Source organism: Pseudophryne corroboree, chromosome 5 (genome assembly GCF_028390025.1).
Source record: "Pseudophryne corroboree isolate aPseCor3 chromosome 5, aPseCor3.hap2, whole genome shotgun sequence".
Lineage (NCBI taxonomy): Eukaryota > Metazoa > Chordata > Amphibia > Anura > Myobatrachidae > Pseudophryne > Pseudophryne corroboree.
In genome coordinates this window covers 654277143-654291239 of record NC_086448.1, presented here as the reverse complement: position 1 = coordinate 654291239, position 14097 = coordinate 654277143, and the positions used below count along the sequence as shown (strand labels likewise).

Genomic DNA, 14097 nt, shown 5'->3' with positions numbered 1-14097 from the left:
GTTTTGTATATATGATGTATATAGTATTTAGTCCTACATATGTGCTAGAGTACTTGCAATACTAACTTTAGATTTATTTCATTTATTTTAGGGGAAACAACTCAGCGAACATTTCCACATTTACATATTCTCTCTAAAGAAGCGGTATGCAGACTGAGCGACATAATAATCTACATGAAGGTTTTACAGTTGTACTAGATTTGAAGAACTATAAGCAAGTCAATGTAAATACTGTTTGCTCTGTATTCTAGAGACCTGGAGTATGTGCTGCTAACCTTATCATACTGCATTGTTACTATACATTATACAAAACCAAGGGAAGAGATACAGTAGCATGCACGGGGGGGGGGGGGGGGGGGGGAGATGTATTAATCCGGAGAAGGCATAAGGAAGTGATAAACCAGTGATATGTGCAAGGTGATAAAGGCAGCAGCCAATCAGATCCTAACTGTTAATTTACATATTGTAGCTGATTGGCCTGTGCCTTTATCACCTTGCACATATCACTGGTTTATCACTTCCTTATGCCTTCTCCAGGTTATTACATCTGCCCCTGAGGGGTTATTACATTCTGCTAGGGATGATCACCTGACTATACTGTATAGTGTAATGAGTACAAACCAGCCACCATAGGTCATTAAATTAATATTTCAAATGCTGCAATTGCTGAAATATCCCTTATTCCACTATCGCCAATATGTTTTGATACCCATCTAGTGTTATTTTGTCTTAATTATATAATACCAATAGGATGTAGATAAATGGGTAAATTTGGTGATAATTTATAGAAAAACACATTGTACTATACTTAGTTATATGGGGTTTATACACGTTTAGCCTCTTCAAATTTCTTAGATGTTTTTCCAGAGAAAGACCATTAAAAAAGAAAAAGCAATCACCACTTAAATAACTGTCTGGTAAAAAACATCAAGCCTCAAACATGTTAGTACAATCAATTACAGTACATGGGTCCATTGGGACTAACTTTTTAAATGTTTGTGGGAGCTTACCTTACATCTGCCGTATGCCTGGAAAATGCTGTGCATAGAGAGAACAGCGGGCAGCAGAAATATAGGGGTACCCGGGCACCCCTGGAGCTGGCTCCTACAGTATGCCTAGATCAATTGCCAAAACTGTGTGACTTACTAGTTAGAACTACTAATATTACTCCATCTTTTAATTAATTTTACAATCCGTGTAGTGAATTTGCTATAACAAGCTCCATGGCCAGGATCTGCCCACAGCCCGACTACCAGGATCATATGACTGTCACATTTTGACCTAATATAAGTTAAAGGAAAAGCACCAGACTGCCTGGCAGTGTCTTCTCCACTGATCATTTCTTTATCTGCATCTAAATACAATGAGGTGCTTTCTTTTACATCAACAGTCCTGCACCACCCACCCACCCTGCATCTTATTGATATGGTGTATGGCGGGTGCCAATACAAGCAGCAGATGCTGCCCATAACCTAAGATTTCCAGTTAAAATGTGAAGGAAAGTAATTATATGTGTGCTCACTTCTGTGTATGGGTTATGTTCTGCCATAAGTGGATACAGATACAATATATGGTTATAAAGATACATACAATTGTGTAAAACTTGATAGCATTTTAGTATGTTATCTGTACAAATAATAATTATAGCATACTAGTATATATATATATATATATATATATATATATATAGTAGAGAAGGTGATGGCGGCACTCAGAGTCTTTCACAATGAAGTTGATCAAAAAGCAAAGTGCATTTAATGTCAACGTTTTGGGGGACGGACCCCCTTCCTAAGGACACTGCGGGTGTTTGCAGTGTCCTGAGGAAGGGGGTCCGTCCCCCGAAACGTTGACATTAAATGCACTTTGCTTTTTGATCAACTTCATTGTGAAAGACTCTGAGTGCCGCCATCACCCTCTCTGCTGCATATTGGGGCTACCATACCCCTAGGAGGGCACCGGAGCGACACCCCTACGGGGACAGCGGAGTGCCGGGCTGTCACTATGGATTATATATATATATATATATATAAAAAAAAAAAAAAACAATTGTGACCGGCACTCCTACAGCAAGGATTGAATACCTGGGTGCCTTCCCGTGGCACTGCAAGGCCCAGCAGACAAGGTAAGGTGATGGGCGGCACTCCAAAGGATTTTCTATGAATAAAACAGCTCACCAGGCCGATTAGCGTGTCAACGTTTCAGGTGTCTTTATTCACACCTTTCGTCAGGATACAAAATGTATAAAACAGACATACCTTATATAACACCACACACGTGAGACACGCCTCGTGCCCTCCGCTTCCGGCCCTCTGCGCTGACGTCATCGACGTCATCCTCCACTGCTACGTGGAGGGTGAGAAAGGTGGTTGTCATACCAACAGTAGTAAACGGAGCTGAAGACGCGCTGCGTCCAGCTCCTGTAAGCAGTTCAAACCCCGCCTCGTGGGCGGAGGTAGTAGTCATAGCTACCACTCTGACACACCACAACACAAACGCCGGGTAGCCGGAGCACAGAGCCCGAGGCAACCTTGTGCAGGAACAGAAGGGGAAAAAAAGCCGCTGAACGCGGCGACCATTAACCCATAAAGAACTGGGGATATTAGATGACTTAACATCCATTCCCAAATCCTTCAATATAACCAGTGTAGAAACCCACACCAACATAAAAGCCAGATGGAATAGAAAAGGATAGTAATCAGGCTAACAATTACTCCATAAAAGCAGTAAGCCCACTCCAATCACAAAGCCTCACTGGGTTCCAAACAATTATATTAGGGTTACAGTGGGTGCCATTAGGGTAACTAATAAAAATACATTAGAGAAAAAAGTAGAAAAAATATATATAGATTCCTAAAAATGGTAAAGATTTACTATCAACAGTAGCACCCAAATCAGGTATATTGGGTTCATAAAAATCCAAAAACATGCCCACATATTACATGGGCTCAGTATGCGGTAAATCCATAACTACAACCTAATGAATTTAAGAGGAATGACCCTGATGGCAAACACTGACAAAAAGACATGCAGAAGGCAAAGGAGAAAAAGTTAGAAGCGGAATATCATAGAAAGCAAGAAAGGGAGAGGTTTTCATTTAGTCCAAATGGAGCAACCGTATTGAACTCGAATATCCAATGCGCCTCCAACTGAAGTAGTTTCTTATTCCGATCCCCTCCTCTAGGTAACGGGGGAACATGGTCGATTAGTTTATACCGTAGGGCAGCCATTGTATGTCGCGCTTTCCTAAAATGTCTTGCGACAGGCTGTTCGATCTCTTTTCCTTCCAGGGATTGTCTTATGGCCGACCTATGTTGCGCTGCCCGTTCTCTAAAGGTACAGGAGGTCTTGCCAATATAGGCAAGCCCACAGGGGCATTTGATGATATAAATCACGTATTTGGATGTGCAGGTTAAAACATGTTTTATGGGGAACTTTTTTCCTGAGTGTGGATGTAGCACAACCGGACCCACTTCCAAATATCTGCATGTAGTGCAACCTATGCATCTGTATGAACCAGGTTTCTTTGTAAGGAAATGTGACCGTAGTTCTCTCCTCTCTGCCGTGGTGTCATTGTGGACCAGCCAGTCCTTAAGGTTGCGTCCCCTCCGATGACAGTTCAACACCCTATATTGGTTGAGAGATGGTAAAGATTTGTCCGTCTTAATGATTGGCCAAAATTTTCGAACCTTCTTCCTCACTATTTTACTTGCGGTATTAAAGGTGGTAATTAACGGAAGTACTTTCTCTGATGATTTTTCTTTTCGCTGTAGGCATTGGGTGCGTGGAAGTGCCAATGCTTTTCTTTTGGCACTAACTAGATCTTCGATTGGGTAACCTCTCTCAAGATACTTCCCAATCATTCTATCCAGTTCCAACTCACACTCATCTTCATTGCTGATAATGCGCCTTGCGCGAAGAAATTGCGAAAAGGGTAAACCCTTTTTCATGGCCGTGGGGTGAAAACTCTTAGCATGTAGCAACGTGTTTTTATCCGTTGGTTTATGATAAACTGTTGTCTGTAGATGATTTCCCCGTCGTGTAATCAGCACGTCTAGGTAGTGGATGACCTCCGCACTACATTCATATGTAAATTTAATGTTTACATCGAGATGATTAATGGTCTGCATCCGTTCATTAAATTCTTCTGGAGTGCCGGCCCAGATTAGAAGCAGGTCGTCTATGTAGCGTGTAAAAAGTATTAGGCCCTCCGAAAAAGACGGATTCTGTAAAAATAGACGTTTCTCTATATTCAACATATAGGCGTTCGCGAAGGCCGGAGCTACATTACTCCCCATGGCGCAGCCGAGCCGCTGGAGATAAAACTGTCCATCAAAATAGAAAAAATTCCGAGTGAGTGTCTTCTCAAGCAATGTAAGAAAAAATCCCACGTCTGGTCCTTTGTAGTTAGAATTGTCGGACAAAAGGGACCTCACGGCCTCAATACCCTCCAAGTGGGGGATATTTGTGTACAAACTCACTACATCCACGCTTGCCAAAGTGCATTTTTCTGGAAGCTGCGTAAGTTCTTGTAGTAATAACAGTAGTTGGGTTGTGTCCAACAGGACCGTAGGTTCCGCTTGGATGACAGGCTGTAAATAACCATCCAGATATTTAGAGATGTTACTATAGAGGGATCCGCGGGCCGAGATAATGGGGCGTCCCGGGGGGGCGTCCAGATTTTTGTGGACTTTAGGCAGTGTATAAAGAAGTGGCGTAATTGGATGGTCGACCGTTAATGCTTTCAAGGTCTGTTTGTCGATTATGGCATCTTGGTGAGCTTGTGTCAGGATCATGTCGATCTCATGTTTAAATCTGTTCGTAGGATCTGTACCTAACTTGCTATAGACAGCTTGGTCATTTAATTGACGATAGACCTCTGCATTGTATGCTGATAAATCTTGCAGAACTATTGCTCCCCCCTTATCGGCTGCCCTTATCACCACAGACGTATTCTTGCTCAAATCTTGCATTGCTTGAAATATACATATATAGCGCTGAGGTTCCCAAACGCGGTCCTCAAGGCACCCCAATGGTCCTGGTTTTTAAATGTTTTAAATGTATCCATGCTTGGCCACAGGTGACTTAATTAGCACCTCAGTCAATTTGATTTAACCATCTGTGCTGAGCCATGGATATACCTAAATCATGGACTGTTGGGGTGCCTTGGGGACTGCGTTTGGGAACCTCTGATATAGTGCACCAATGAAAATAAATGAATGATTGAATTTTAAGAGAGACAAGCAAGGACATGTATTATATTTCTCTCATAGGGGTAGATTTACTATAGTGTGCGTTTTTTAGAAGTGAAGATGTTGCCCATATCAACCAATCGGATTCTATTTATCATATATCTAGCACCTTCTAGAATACAACAGCTAAAATCTGATTGGTTGCTGTGGGCAACATTTTCACTTCTAAAAAACTCACACTTTAGTAAATATACCCCACAGTGCTCGGACCCTTATACAGATTACTGCTCACCTGAATGCCCGCTGGCGTTTCTGTAGATATTTATATAGTCAGCATGTCCTAAAAAAATGTATGTGCTTTTTAATAAAAAAAGAATAATAGTAAACTTGTGTATGGAAACTGGTGGAACTTATTTGACAATTGTGCAAATGTGTCATTTATATATTTTTAGTCCTTTTAATATTGATATGTGGAAACTATATTTTACTTGTGCATATTGATTTTGACACTTTTATATGGTTATTAAAAGCCAACGGGATGTTACCGCGTCGGAGGAATCTACTCAGTTATCAGATTTCTTTATATGATCCTACAAACCCTATGCAACTTCTATATTTCTTACATTACCTCAGTAGGTCTGTATTATGTCACATGGCCGCAGTTAAGGAAAAGGAAAAACACAATTTTTGGGGTCACCTATTTACTGATTGATTGTTGCTGAAATTTCATAACAGTGATTGAATGAAATACATGTCCACAAGGCAAGACACAGAGGACAGTAACACATGATGAGCAATATATATACAATGAACATAACACTATTTATAAACTCAGAAACTGTTCCTGCTTATTAATGTGGCTTTATGACCACCTTAAAGAAACATGTCATATTTTCCATTACTTGACAAGTAATAATTGTTCAGTTACTGGAAGCGATTCTATAATGAATGGGCATCTGCTCCTAAAGTAATGGATATACACTGGAGATGAAGTAAAAGGCATTTATATAACTCAGTGAGTGGAACCTTTCGGGAATACTCAATCACCAAAACTTTATTTCCCTGTTCATCCTACAACATATCATAGAAGTTAGACAAGGAGACCAGTGTCTCTGTATATATTGTATCTTCCCACAGTATAGCTTTAATTTGGACATTGTTTCAATCTATCTTTTAGGGAAATCATCTGACAACAGATTTCACCATTTAAATGTCTTCCTTGAAGATGCACTGTGAATCCTGAAAAGCTAAGGTCTATGAATGCCATATGATATAGAAGCCACCAGAGCAGCTGTCACTTGCAGTATAATGAGTACAGTATATACTTCTGGTAATTTCTGTGTTTTTCACAAGTACTAGATGGTAATTAACAGGGGAAGAGGGCTGGGTATTATAGTATGTACATTCCATACTGAGTGTTTACAGAACATAACACAGTCACAAATAAGAAAGTGAGAAACAATGTATTTAATTTTTTATATGCGTTCCTTGTCATAATAAAATAATTATTATTGTCTAAATGCATTAACTTATTTTGTATCCATACCTGAACCTATGACTGGACATCGGTTGAGTACTAGAGAAGGGATGTCAACAGCAATGGTGGGAAAGCTTAGGCATGCAGCAGGTAGACTATAACCATTCCATAATGTTGGACTGCATTATTTCTTTATTAAATATACTGTAGATATTACACTCCTGTAAAAAGGATTGCTACCCGCCACTCCTCCCTGACATTATCCATCAGGACCATGTGAGGTTTGTTCCTGACTGAGAGACCAGAGACAACACCACAAATGCCTCACTCTCTAGCACCTAGACATAGGGCCATAACTAGGTGTGTGCGAGCCATGCTATCACGCAGTGCTGCCTCACGGCACATGCATGTGGCTTGCCGGGTGCCTGGAATAGCAGTGATACAGAACGGTGGTTGCTTAATCAATTTATTGGTCCACCACTGGTGCATGAAAGGGAGGGGCTAATCTAGACAAGAAAAAATAAACAACAAATTCCCCCAGCATACTGCAAAGCGCCAGCAAATGAGATTTAAAAACTACATAATAATAGCAATGTTTCCAAACATATGGTTAATCCACTAGAAATGGCAGTGTCTTTGCTTTAGGTGGTTCCTACGCTACACGATAATAGCACCCAGTATGGGTTATACATCTGTGTATTTTTTTAAAGAAATTTTAATGAGCAAAACAGAAAAAAGTTACACCAATCACACTCGATATCTCTATAAACAGAATATCATATATGATAAGTAAACAACAAGAGATCGGAGTGAGGGCTGTAAAGACAACAATGGAGATCAAAAAAGGTGTAACATACCAAAATATTGAAAAAGATTGTAACAATTTTTACTATATGGGGGAAAAACAATCAGATTGATAATCAAAAAGGTGCATAATAGATAAAGGGAAATTGTAGATGAAACTATTACAAAGTACAATAAAGGGAATAGTAGAAAAGTACAATAAAGGGAATAGTAGAACAAGGGAAGAAGGAAGAAAAGAGGCCAGAAAAAGGAGAGAGGGAAGGGGAAAAGAGAAATGTATGAGTGAAGGAATTGAAAACCGTATTGTAGGGAGGAGGGAGATAGAGGTTGGTCGGTGAGAAGGGGGTACCATAAGAGGGTAGAAGGAGAATAAACAGAGTGTGTGAGCTTCAATATACGTCCACATTTTCATGCTAAGGAGGATAAATGGACAGCTCAAAAGTATTTAAGGAGATCAGGAATGCCCACACCCACAGAGTTTTGGTGTTTCTGTAATATGCACATTTTAACCCTTGGTTTCTTACCCATCCATAAAAAATTCGAAATCTCACACTGTAAATGTTTGTCGGTGAGGGGATGTGAATAGGGAGTGTTTGCCAGAGATATAATAAGCGGGGAAGAATGTTCATTTTGACCGCCGCAGTGCGGCCGAACCACGAGATGAACTGCTTGTCCCAGGCAGAGAGGTCCGATTTAATGGAAGCCAGCAATCTCGGGAATTTAGCAGCATAAAGATGGCTATACGATTTTGTGAGATAGATACCCAGGTATTTAAGTTTGCTGGGTTGCCATCGAAAAGGGATATTGAGCCTGTAACAATAGGAGATCTGCATGCGGTACATTTATATCTCGAAATTACGTTTTATCTGTGTTAATGTTGTAGTTTGAGTATTGGCCATAGGTGCGCACTTCATCAAACAGAATCGGAAGGGAAATAGTAGGATTAGTCAGTGTCAAGATCACGTCGTCCACATATAAAGCAATCTTATGATCTGAGCGTCCCACCACTATACCCGTGATATTTTTATTTAGTCTGATCTTCACGGCCAACGGTTCCATGACGAGGGCAAACAATAAGGGAGAAAGGGGGCAGTCTTGACGGGTGTCGTTTTTAATTTGAAAGGGTTCAGATGAAAGGCCATTAACCAAAACCGAAGCCGTCGTGTTATGATAAAGGGAATTAACTCCTTGGAGAAAGGCTCTGTGAAATCCCATAGTAGATAGAGTCTGTTGCAAAAAAGGCTAAGCTACTCTGTCAAAGGCTTTTTCAGCGTCGAGACCACCACCAAGGCAGACACTGAGTGGTATGTAGCTATGTGGATGAGGTTTATTAACTGTCTTGTATTGTCAGATGCTTGTCTATTGGGAATGAAGCCCACCTGATCAGGATGGACTAAGGATGACAGTATAGGGGCGAGTCGCATGGCAATCATTTTAGCAAAAAGGTTTAGATCAACATTCAGGAGAGAGATTGGCCTATAGTTTCCAAGCTCTGTGGGGTCTCTCTGGGGTTTTGGGATGACTATTATGTTGGCCCTGGTGGTGGCATCATCGAGCGAACCGCCCTCTAACAGCGAGTTGAAAAGGGGGCGAAGTATGGGAAGTAGAGGTTCAGTAAATTTTTGGTAGTAAAGAGCAGTGAAGCAGTCAGGGCCTGGCGCCGCAGAGTGGCATAGTGATTTAATAACTGCTCTAATTTCCTCATCAGTGATCGCTGAGTTAAGAGTCTGAAGCTGAGTCGCAGATAGTTTAGGTAAAGAGCAGGAGTCTAAGTAATGGGCGATAGAGGCCAGATCCAGAGTCATGGTAGGGGGGTTATGGGAGAGGTTATAAAGTGATTGATAAAACTGCCGGAATTGTCACGTCATTACCTGGGGGTCATGAGTGGTACTGCCGTTGAGGCATTTTAGTGTATGAATACGATTACAGGTGCGTTTGGTGCAGAGTTTGCGGGCTAGCAGGGTGTCAGAGAAAACAAAATGAGTATAACTTATCCGGCGCTGTTGTTTTTAAATGCAGGTTATATGAATGTAATTCTGGTTTGACTCTCCCTTATGGCAGTGTTCAATGGCTCAAACGATATATGGAAAGGAAAAAAAATATATAATAGTGAAGTACAGTTTCATATGTTTTTAATGACTTAAAAAAGGGGATATTTGCTCCACACAATGCATATACAGCAGTCTGTCCAGCACAGGTATAATGAATGTAATTACCAGAGTCCTTTGAACTGAGCAAACAGTTCAAATCAGCATATACAGAGTGAGTCCCGGGCACCCTAGGTGTTAGGCAATGCTGCAGTGGATACTCCGGTGTCACAGTCACACATCCGTCCTGGGCGTTCTTTGCTGTCACCTCCAACGCGTTTCCACCCCCTGCACTGGGGTCTTTTTCAAGGAGTTTGTGTATCAGCAGGGTGTCAGCTTTATCAGACTTTTCGTAAAAGGTTTGATGAACCCACAATAGCATCTTAGCTGTTTTTTTTTTAGAGAATTTGCGATAACTGGCCTTTGACAGCTAAGATCTTCAAATATGTGCGGTGTTTGGGAAACCTGTGATGACGATCAGTCAAGGAGGCTAAAGACATTTAGAGTTTCAATATGCAAGCCCGTTCCGCTTTTTTGTGCGGGCTGCCAAGCTGATAAGGGTTCCACGGAGGGTAGCTTTATGGGCTTCCCACAGGGTGGGAGGAGGAATATCAGGGTTGGCGTTGGTGTAAAGAAATCTGTGAGAGCCGTAGTGAGATCCACAACATTGGACTGTTTTAAAAGGAGGGATTCGTTGAGTTGCCACTGGCGAGTAGGTCAGGGACAGAGTTGGGCGGAAATTTCTAATTCAATGGCTAAATGATCGGACCAGGGTATAGGAAGCGTCTGAGCACCAATAAGATTCTGGGTAGTGGCACGATCAATAAAAAAAATAATCTATCCGAGTGTGTAGAGCATGAGGGAGCAAATAATAAGATTTTACTCACCGGTAAATCTATTTCTCGTAGTCCGTAGTGGATGCTGGGAACTCCGTAAGGACCATGGGGGATAGACGGGCTCCGCAGGAGACTGGGCACTCTAAAAGAAAGATTAGGTACTATCTGGTGTGCACTGGCTCCTCCCACTATGACCCTCCTCCAGACCTCAGTTAGGATACTGTGCCCGGAAGAGCTGACACAATAAGGAAGGATTTTGAATCCCGGGTAAGACTCATACCAGCCACACCAATCACACCGTATAACTCGTGATACTATACCCAGTTAACAGTATGAAATATAACTGAGCCTCTCAACAGATGGCTCAACAATAACCCTTAGTTAGGCAATAACTACATACAAGTATTGCAGACAATCCGCACTTGGGATGGGCGCCCAGCATCCACTACGGACTACGAGAAATAGATTTACCGGTGAGTAAAATCTTATTTTCTCTGACGTCCTAGTGGATGCTGGGAACTCCGTAAGGACCATGGGGATTATACAAAAGCTCCCAAACGGGTGGGAGAGTGCGGATGACTCTGCAGCACCGAATGAGAGAACTCAAGGTCCTCCTCAGCCAGGGTATCAAATTTGTAGAATTTAGCAAACGTGTTTGCCCCTGACCAAGTTGCAGCTCGGCAAAGTTGTAAAGCCGAGACCCCTCGGGCAGCCGCCCAAGATGAGCCCACTTTCCTTGTGGAATGGGCTTTTACTGATTTAGGATGCGGCAATCCAGCCGCAGAATGCTCCAGCTGAATTGTGCTACAAATTCAGCGAGCAATAGTCTGCTTAGAAGCAGGAGCACCTATTTTGTTGGGTGCCTACAGGATAAAAAGCGAGTCAGTTTTCCTGACTCCAGCCATCCTGAAAATATAAATTTTTAAGGCCCTGACTACGTCCAGTAACTTGGAATCTTCCAAGTCCCTAGTAGCCGCAGGCACTACAATAGGTTGGTTCAAGTGAAAAGCTGATACCACCTTAGGGAGAAACTGGGGACGAGTCCTCAATTCTGCCCTATCCATATGGAAAATCAGATAAGGGCTTTTACATGACAAAGCCGAAAATTCTGACACACGCCTGGCCGAAGCCAAGGCCAATAACATGACCACTTTCCATGTGAGATATTTCAAATCCACAGTATTAAGTGGCTCAAACCAATGTGATTTTAAGAAACTCAACACCACGTTGAGATCCCAAGGTGCCACAGGAGGCACAAAAGGGGGCTGAATATGTAGCACTCCCTTTACAAATGTCTGAACTCCAGGCAGTGAAGCCAGTTCTTTCTGGAAGAAAATCGACAGAGCCGAAATCTGGACCTTAATGGAACCCAAGTTTAGGCCCATAGTCACTCCTGACTGTAGGAAGTGCAGAAAACGACCCAGCTGAAATTCCTCTGTTGGGGCCTTCCTGGCCTCACACCACGCAACATATTTTCGCCAAATACGGTGATAATGGTTTGCGGTTACTTCTTTCCTGGCTTTTATCAGCGTAGGAATGACTTCCTCCGGAATGCCCTTTTCCTTTAGGATCCGGAATTCAACCGCCATGCCGTTAAACGCAGCCGCGGTGAAGTCTTGGAACAGACAGGGCCCCTGCTGTAGCAGATCCTGTCTGAGCGGTAGAGGCCATGGGTTCTCTGATATCATTTCTTGAAGTTCTGGGTACCAAGCTCTTCTTGGCCCATCCGGAACCACGAGTATCGTTCTTACTCCTCGTTTTCTTATTATTCTCAGTACCTTTGGTATGAGAGGCAGAGGAGGGAATACATAAACCGACTGGTACACCCACGGTGTCACTAGAGCGTCCACAGCTATTGCCTGAGGGTCCCTTGACCTGGCGCAATATCTAGTTTTTTGTTTAGGCGGGACGCCATCATGTCCACCTGTGGCCTTTCCCAATGGTTTACCAACAGTTGGAAGACTTCTGGATGAAGTCCCCACTCTCCCGGGTGTAGGTCGTGTCTGCTGAGGAAGTCTGCTTCCCAGTTGTCCACTCCCGGAATGAACACTGCTGACAGCGCTAAGACGTGATTTTCCGCCCATCGGAGAATCCTTGTGGCTTCTGCCATCGCCATCCTGCTTCTTGTGCCGCCCTGTCGGTTTACATGGGCGACTACCGTGATGTTGTCTGATTGGATCAATACCGGCTGGTTTTGAAGCAGAGGCCTTGCCAGACTTAGGGCATTGTAAATGGCCCTCAGTTCCAGAATATTTATGTGTAGGGACGACTCCTGACTTGACCAAAGTCCTTGGAAATTTCTTCCCTGTGTGACTGCCCCCCAGCCTCGAAGGCTGGCATCCGTGGTTACCAGGACCCAGTCCTGTATGCCGAATCTGCGGCCCTCTTGAAGATGAGCACTCTGCAGCCACCACAGTAGAGATACCCTGGTCCTTGGAGACAGGGTTATCAGCCGATGCATCTGAAGATGCGATCCCGACCACTTGTCCAAGAGGTCCCACTGAAAGGTTCTTGCATGGAACCTGCCGAATGGAATTTTGCTTCGTAAGAAGCTACCATTTTTCCCAGGACTCGTGTGCAGTGATGCACCGATACCTGTTTTGGTTTCAGGAGGTCTCTAACTAGAGATGACAGCTCCTTGGCTTTCTCCTGGGGGAGAAACCCTTTTTTTTTTTTTTTTCTGTTCTGTGTCCAGAACCATCCCCAGGAACAGTAGGCGTGTGGTAGGAACCAGTTGCGACTTTGGAATGTATAGAATCCATCCGTGCTGTTGTAGCACTTCCCGAGATAGTGCTACTCCGACCAACAACTGCTCCTTGGACCTCGCCTTTATAAGGAGATCGTCCAAGTACGGGATAATTAAAAACTCCCTTTTTTCGAAGGAGTATCATCATTTCTGCCATTACCTTGGTAAAGACCCTCGGTGCCGTGGACAGTCCAAACGGCAGTGTTTGGAATTGGTAATGGCAATCCTGTACCACAAATCTGAGGTACTCCTGGTGAGGATGGTAAATGGGGACATGTAGGTAAGCATCCTTGATGTCCAGGGATACCATGTAATCCCCCTCCTCCAGGCTTGCAATAACCGCCCTGAGCGATTCCATCTTGAACTTGAATTTTTTTATGTATGTGTTCAAGGATTTCAAATTTAAAATGGGTCTCATCGAACCGTCCGGTTTCGGTACCACAAACAGTGTGGAATAGTAACCCCGTCCTTGTTGAAGTAGGGGCACCTTGACTATCACCTGCTGGGAATACAGCTTGTGAATTGCCTCTAGCACAGCCTCCCTGCCTGAGGGAGTTGTCGGCAAGGCAGATTTGAGGAAACGGCGGGGGGGAGACGCCTCGAATTCCAGCTTGTATCCCTGAGATACTACTTGAAGGATCCAGGGATCCACCTGTGAGCGAGCCCACTGATCGCTGAAATTTTTGAGGTGGCCCCCCACCGTACCTGGCTACGCCTGTGGAGCCCCCGCGTCATGCGGTGGACTCAGAGGAAGCGGGGGAAGAATTTCGATTCTGGGAACTGGCTGACTGGTGCAGCTTTTTCCCTCTTCCCTCGTCTCTGTGCAGAAAGGAAGCGCCTTTGACCTGCTTGCTTTTCTGAAGCCGAAAGGACTGTACCTGATAATACAGTGCTTTCTTAGGCTGTGAGGAAACCTGAGGTAAAAATTTTTCTTCCCAGCTGTTGCTGTGGATACGAG

General features: G+C 43.3%; 1 protein-coding gene across 2 annotated transcripts in view; it reads left to right on the top strand.

The window, feature by feature from the left end:
* Positions 1-6709, top strand: part of LOC134928209 (ethanolaminephosphotransferase 1-like) — a 185348-nt gene extending 178639 nt beyond the window's left edge. The window contains exons 10-11 of one of the 2 annotated variants that reach the window (XR_010177854.1): positions 92-224; positions 6367-6709. Coding sequence is in view for 1 of the 2 variants with exons in the window: in XM_063923685.1 (XP_063779755.1) it covers positions 92-144; positions 6367-6379 (66 nt within the window). In the remaining variant the exon portion in view is untranslated. The remainder of the gene's footprint in view (positions 1-91; positions 225-6366) is intronic. The other variant, XM_063923685.1, reaches the window with a different exon arrangement.
* The last annotated feature ends 7388 nt before the right edge of the window (positions 6710-14097 follow it).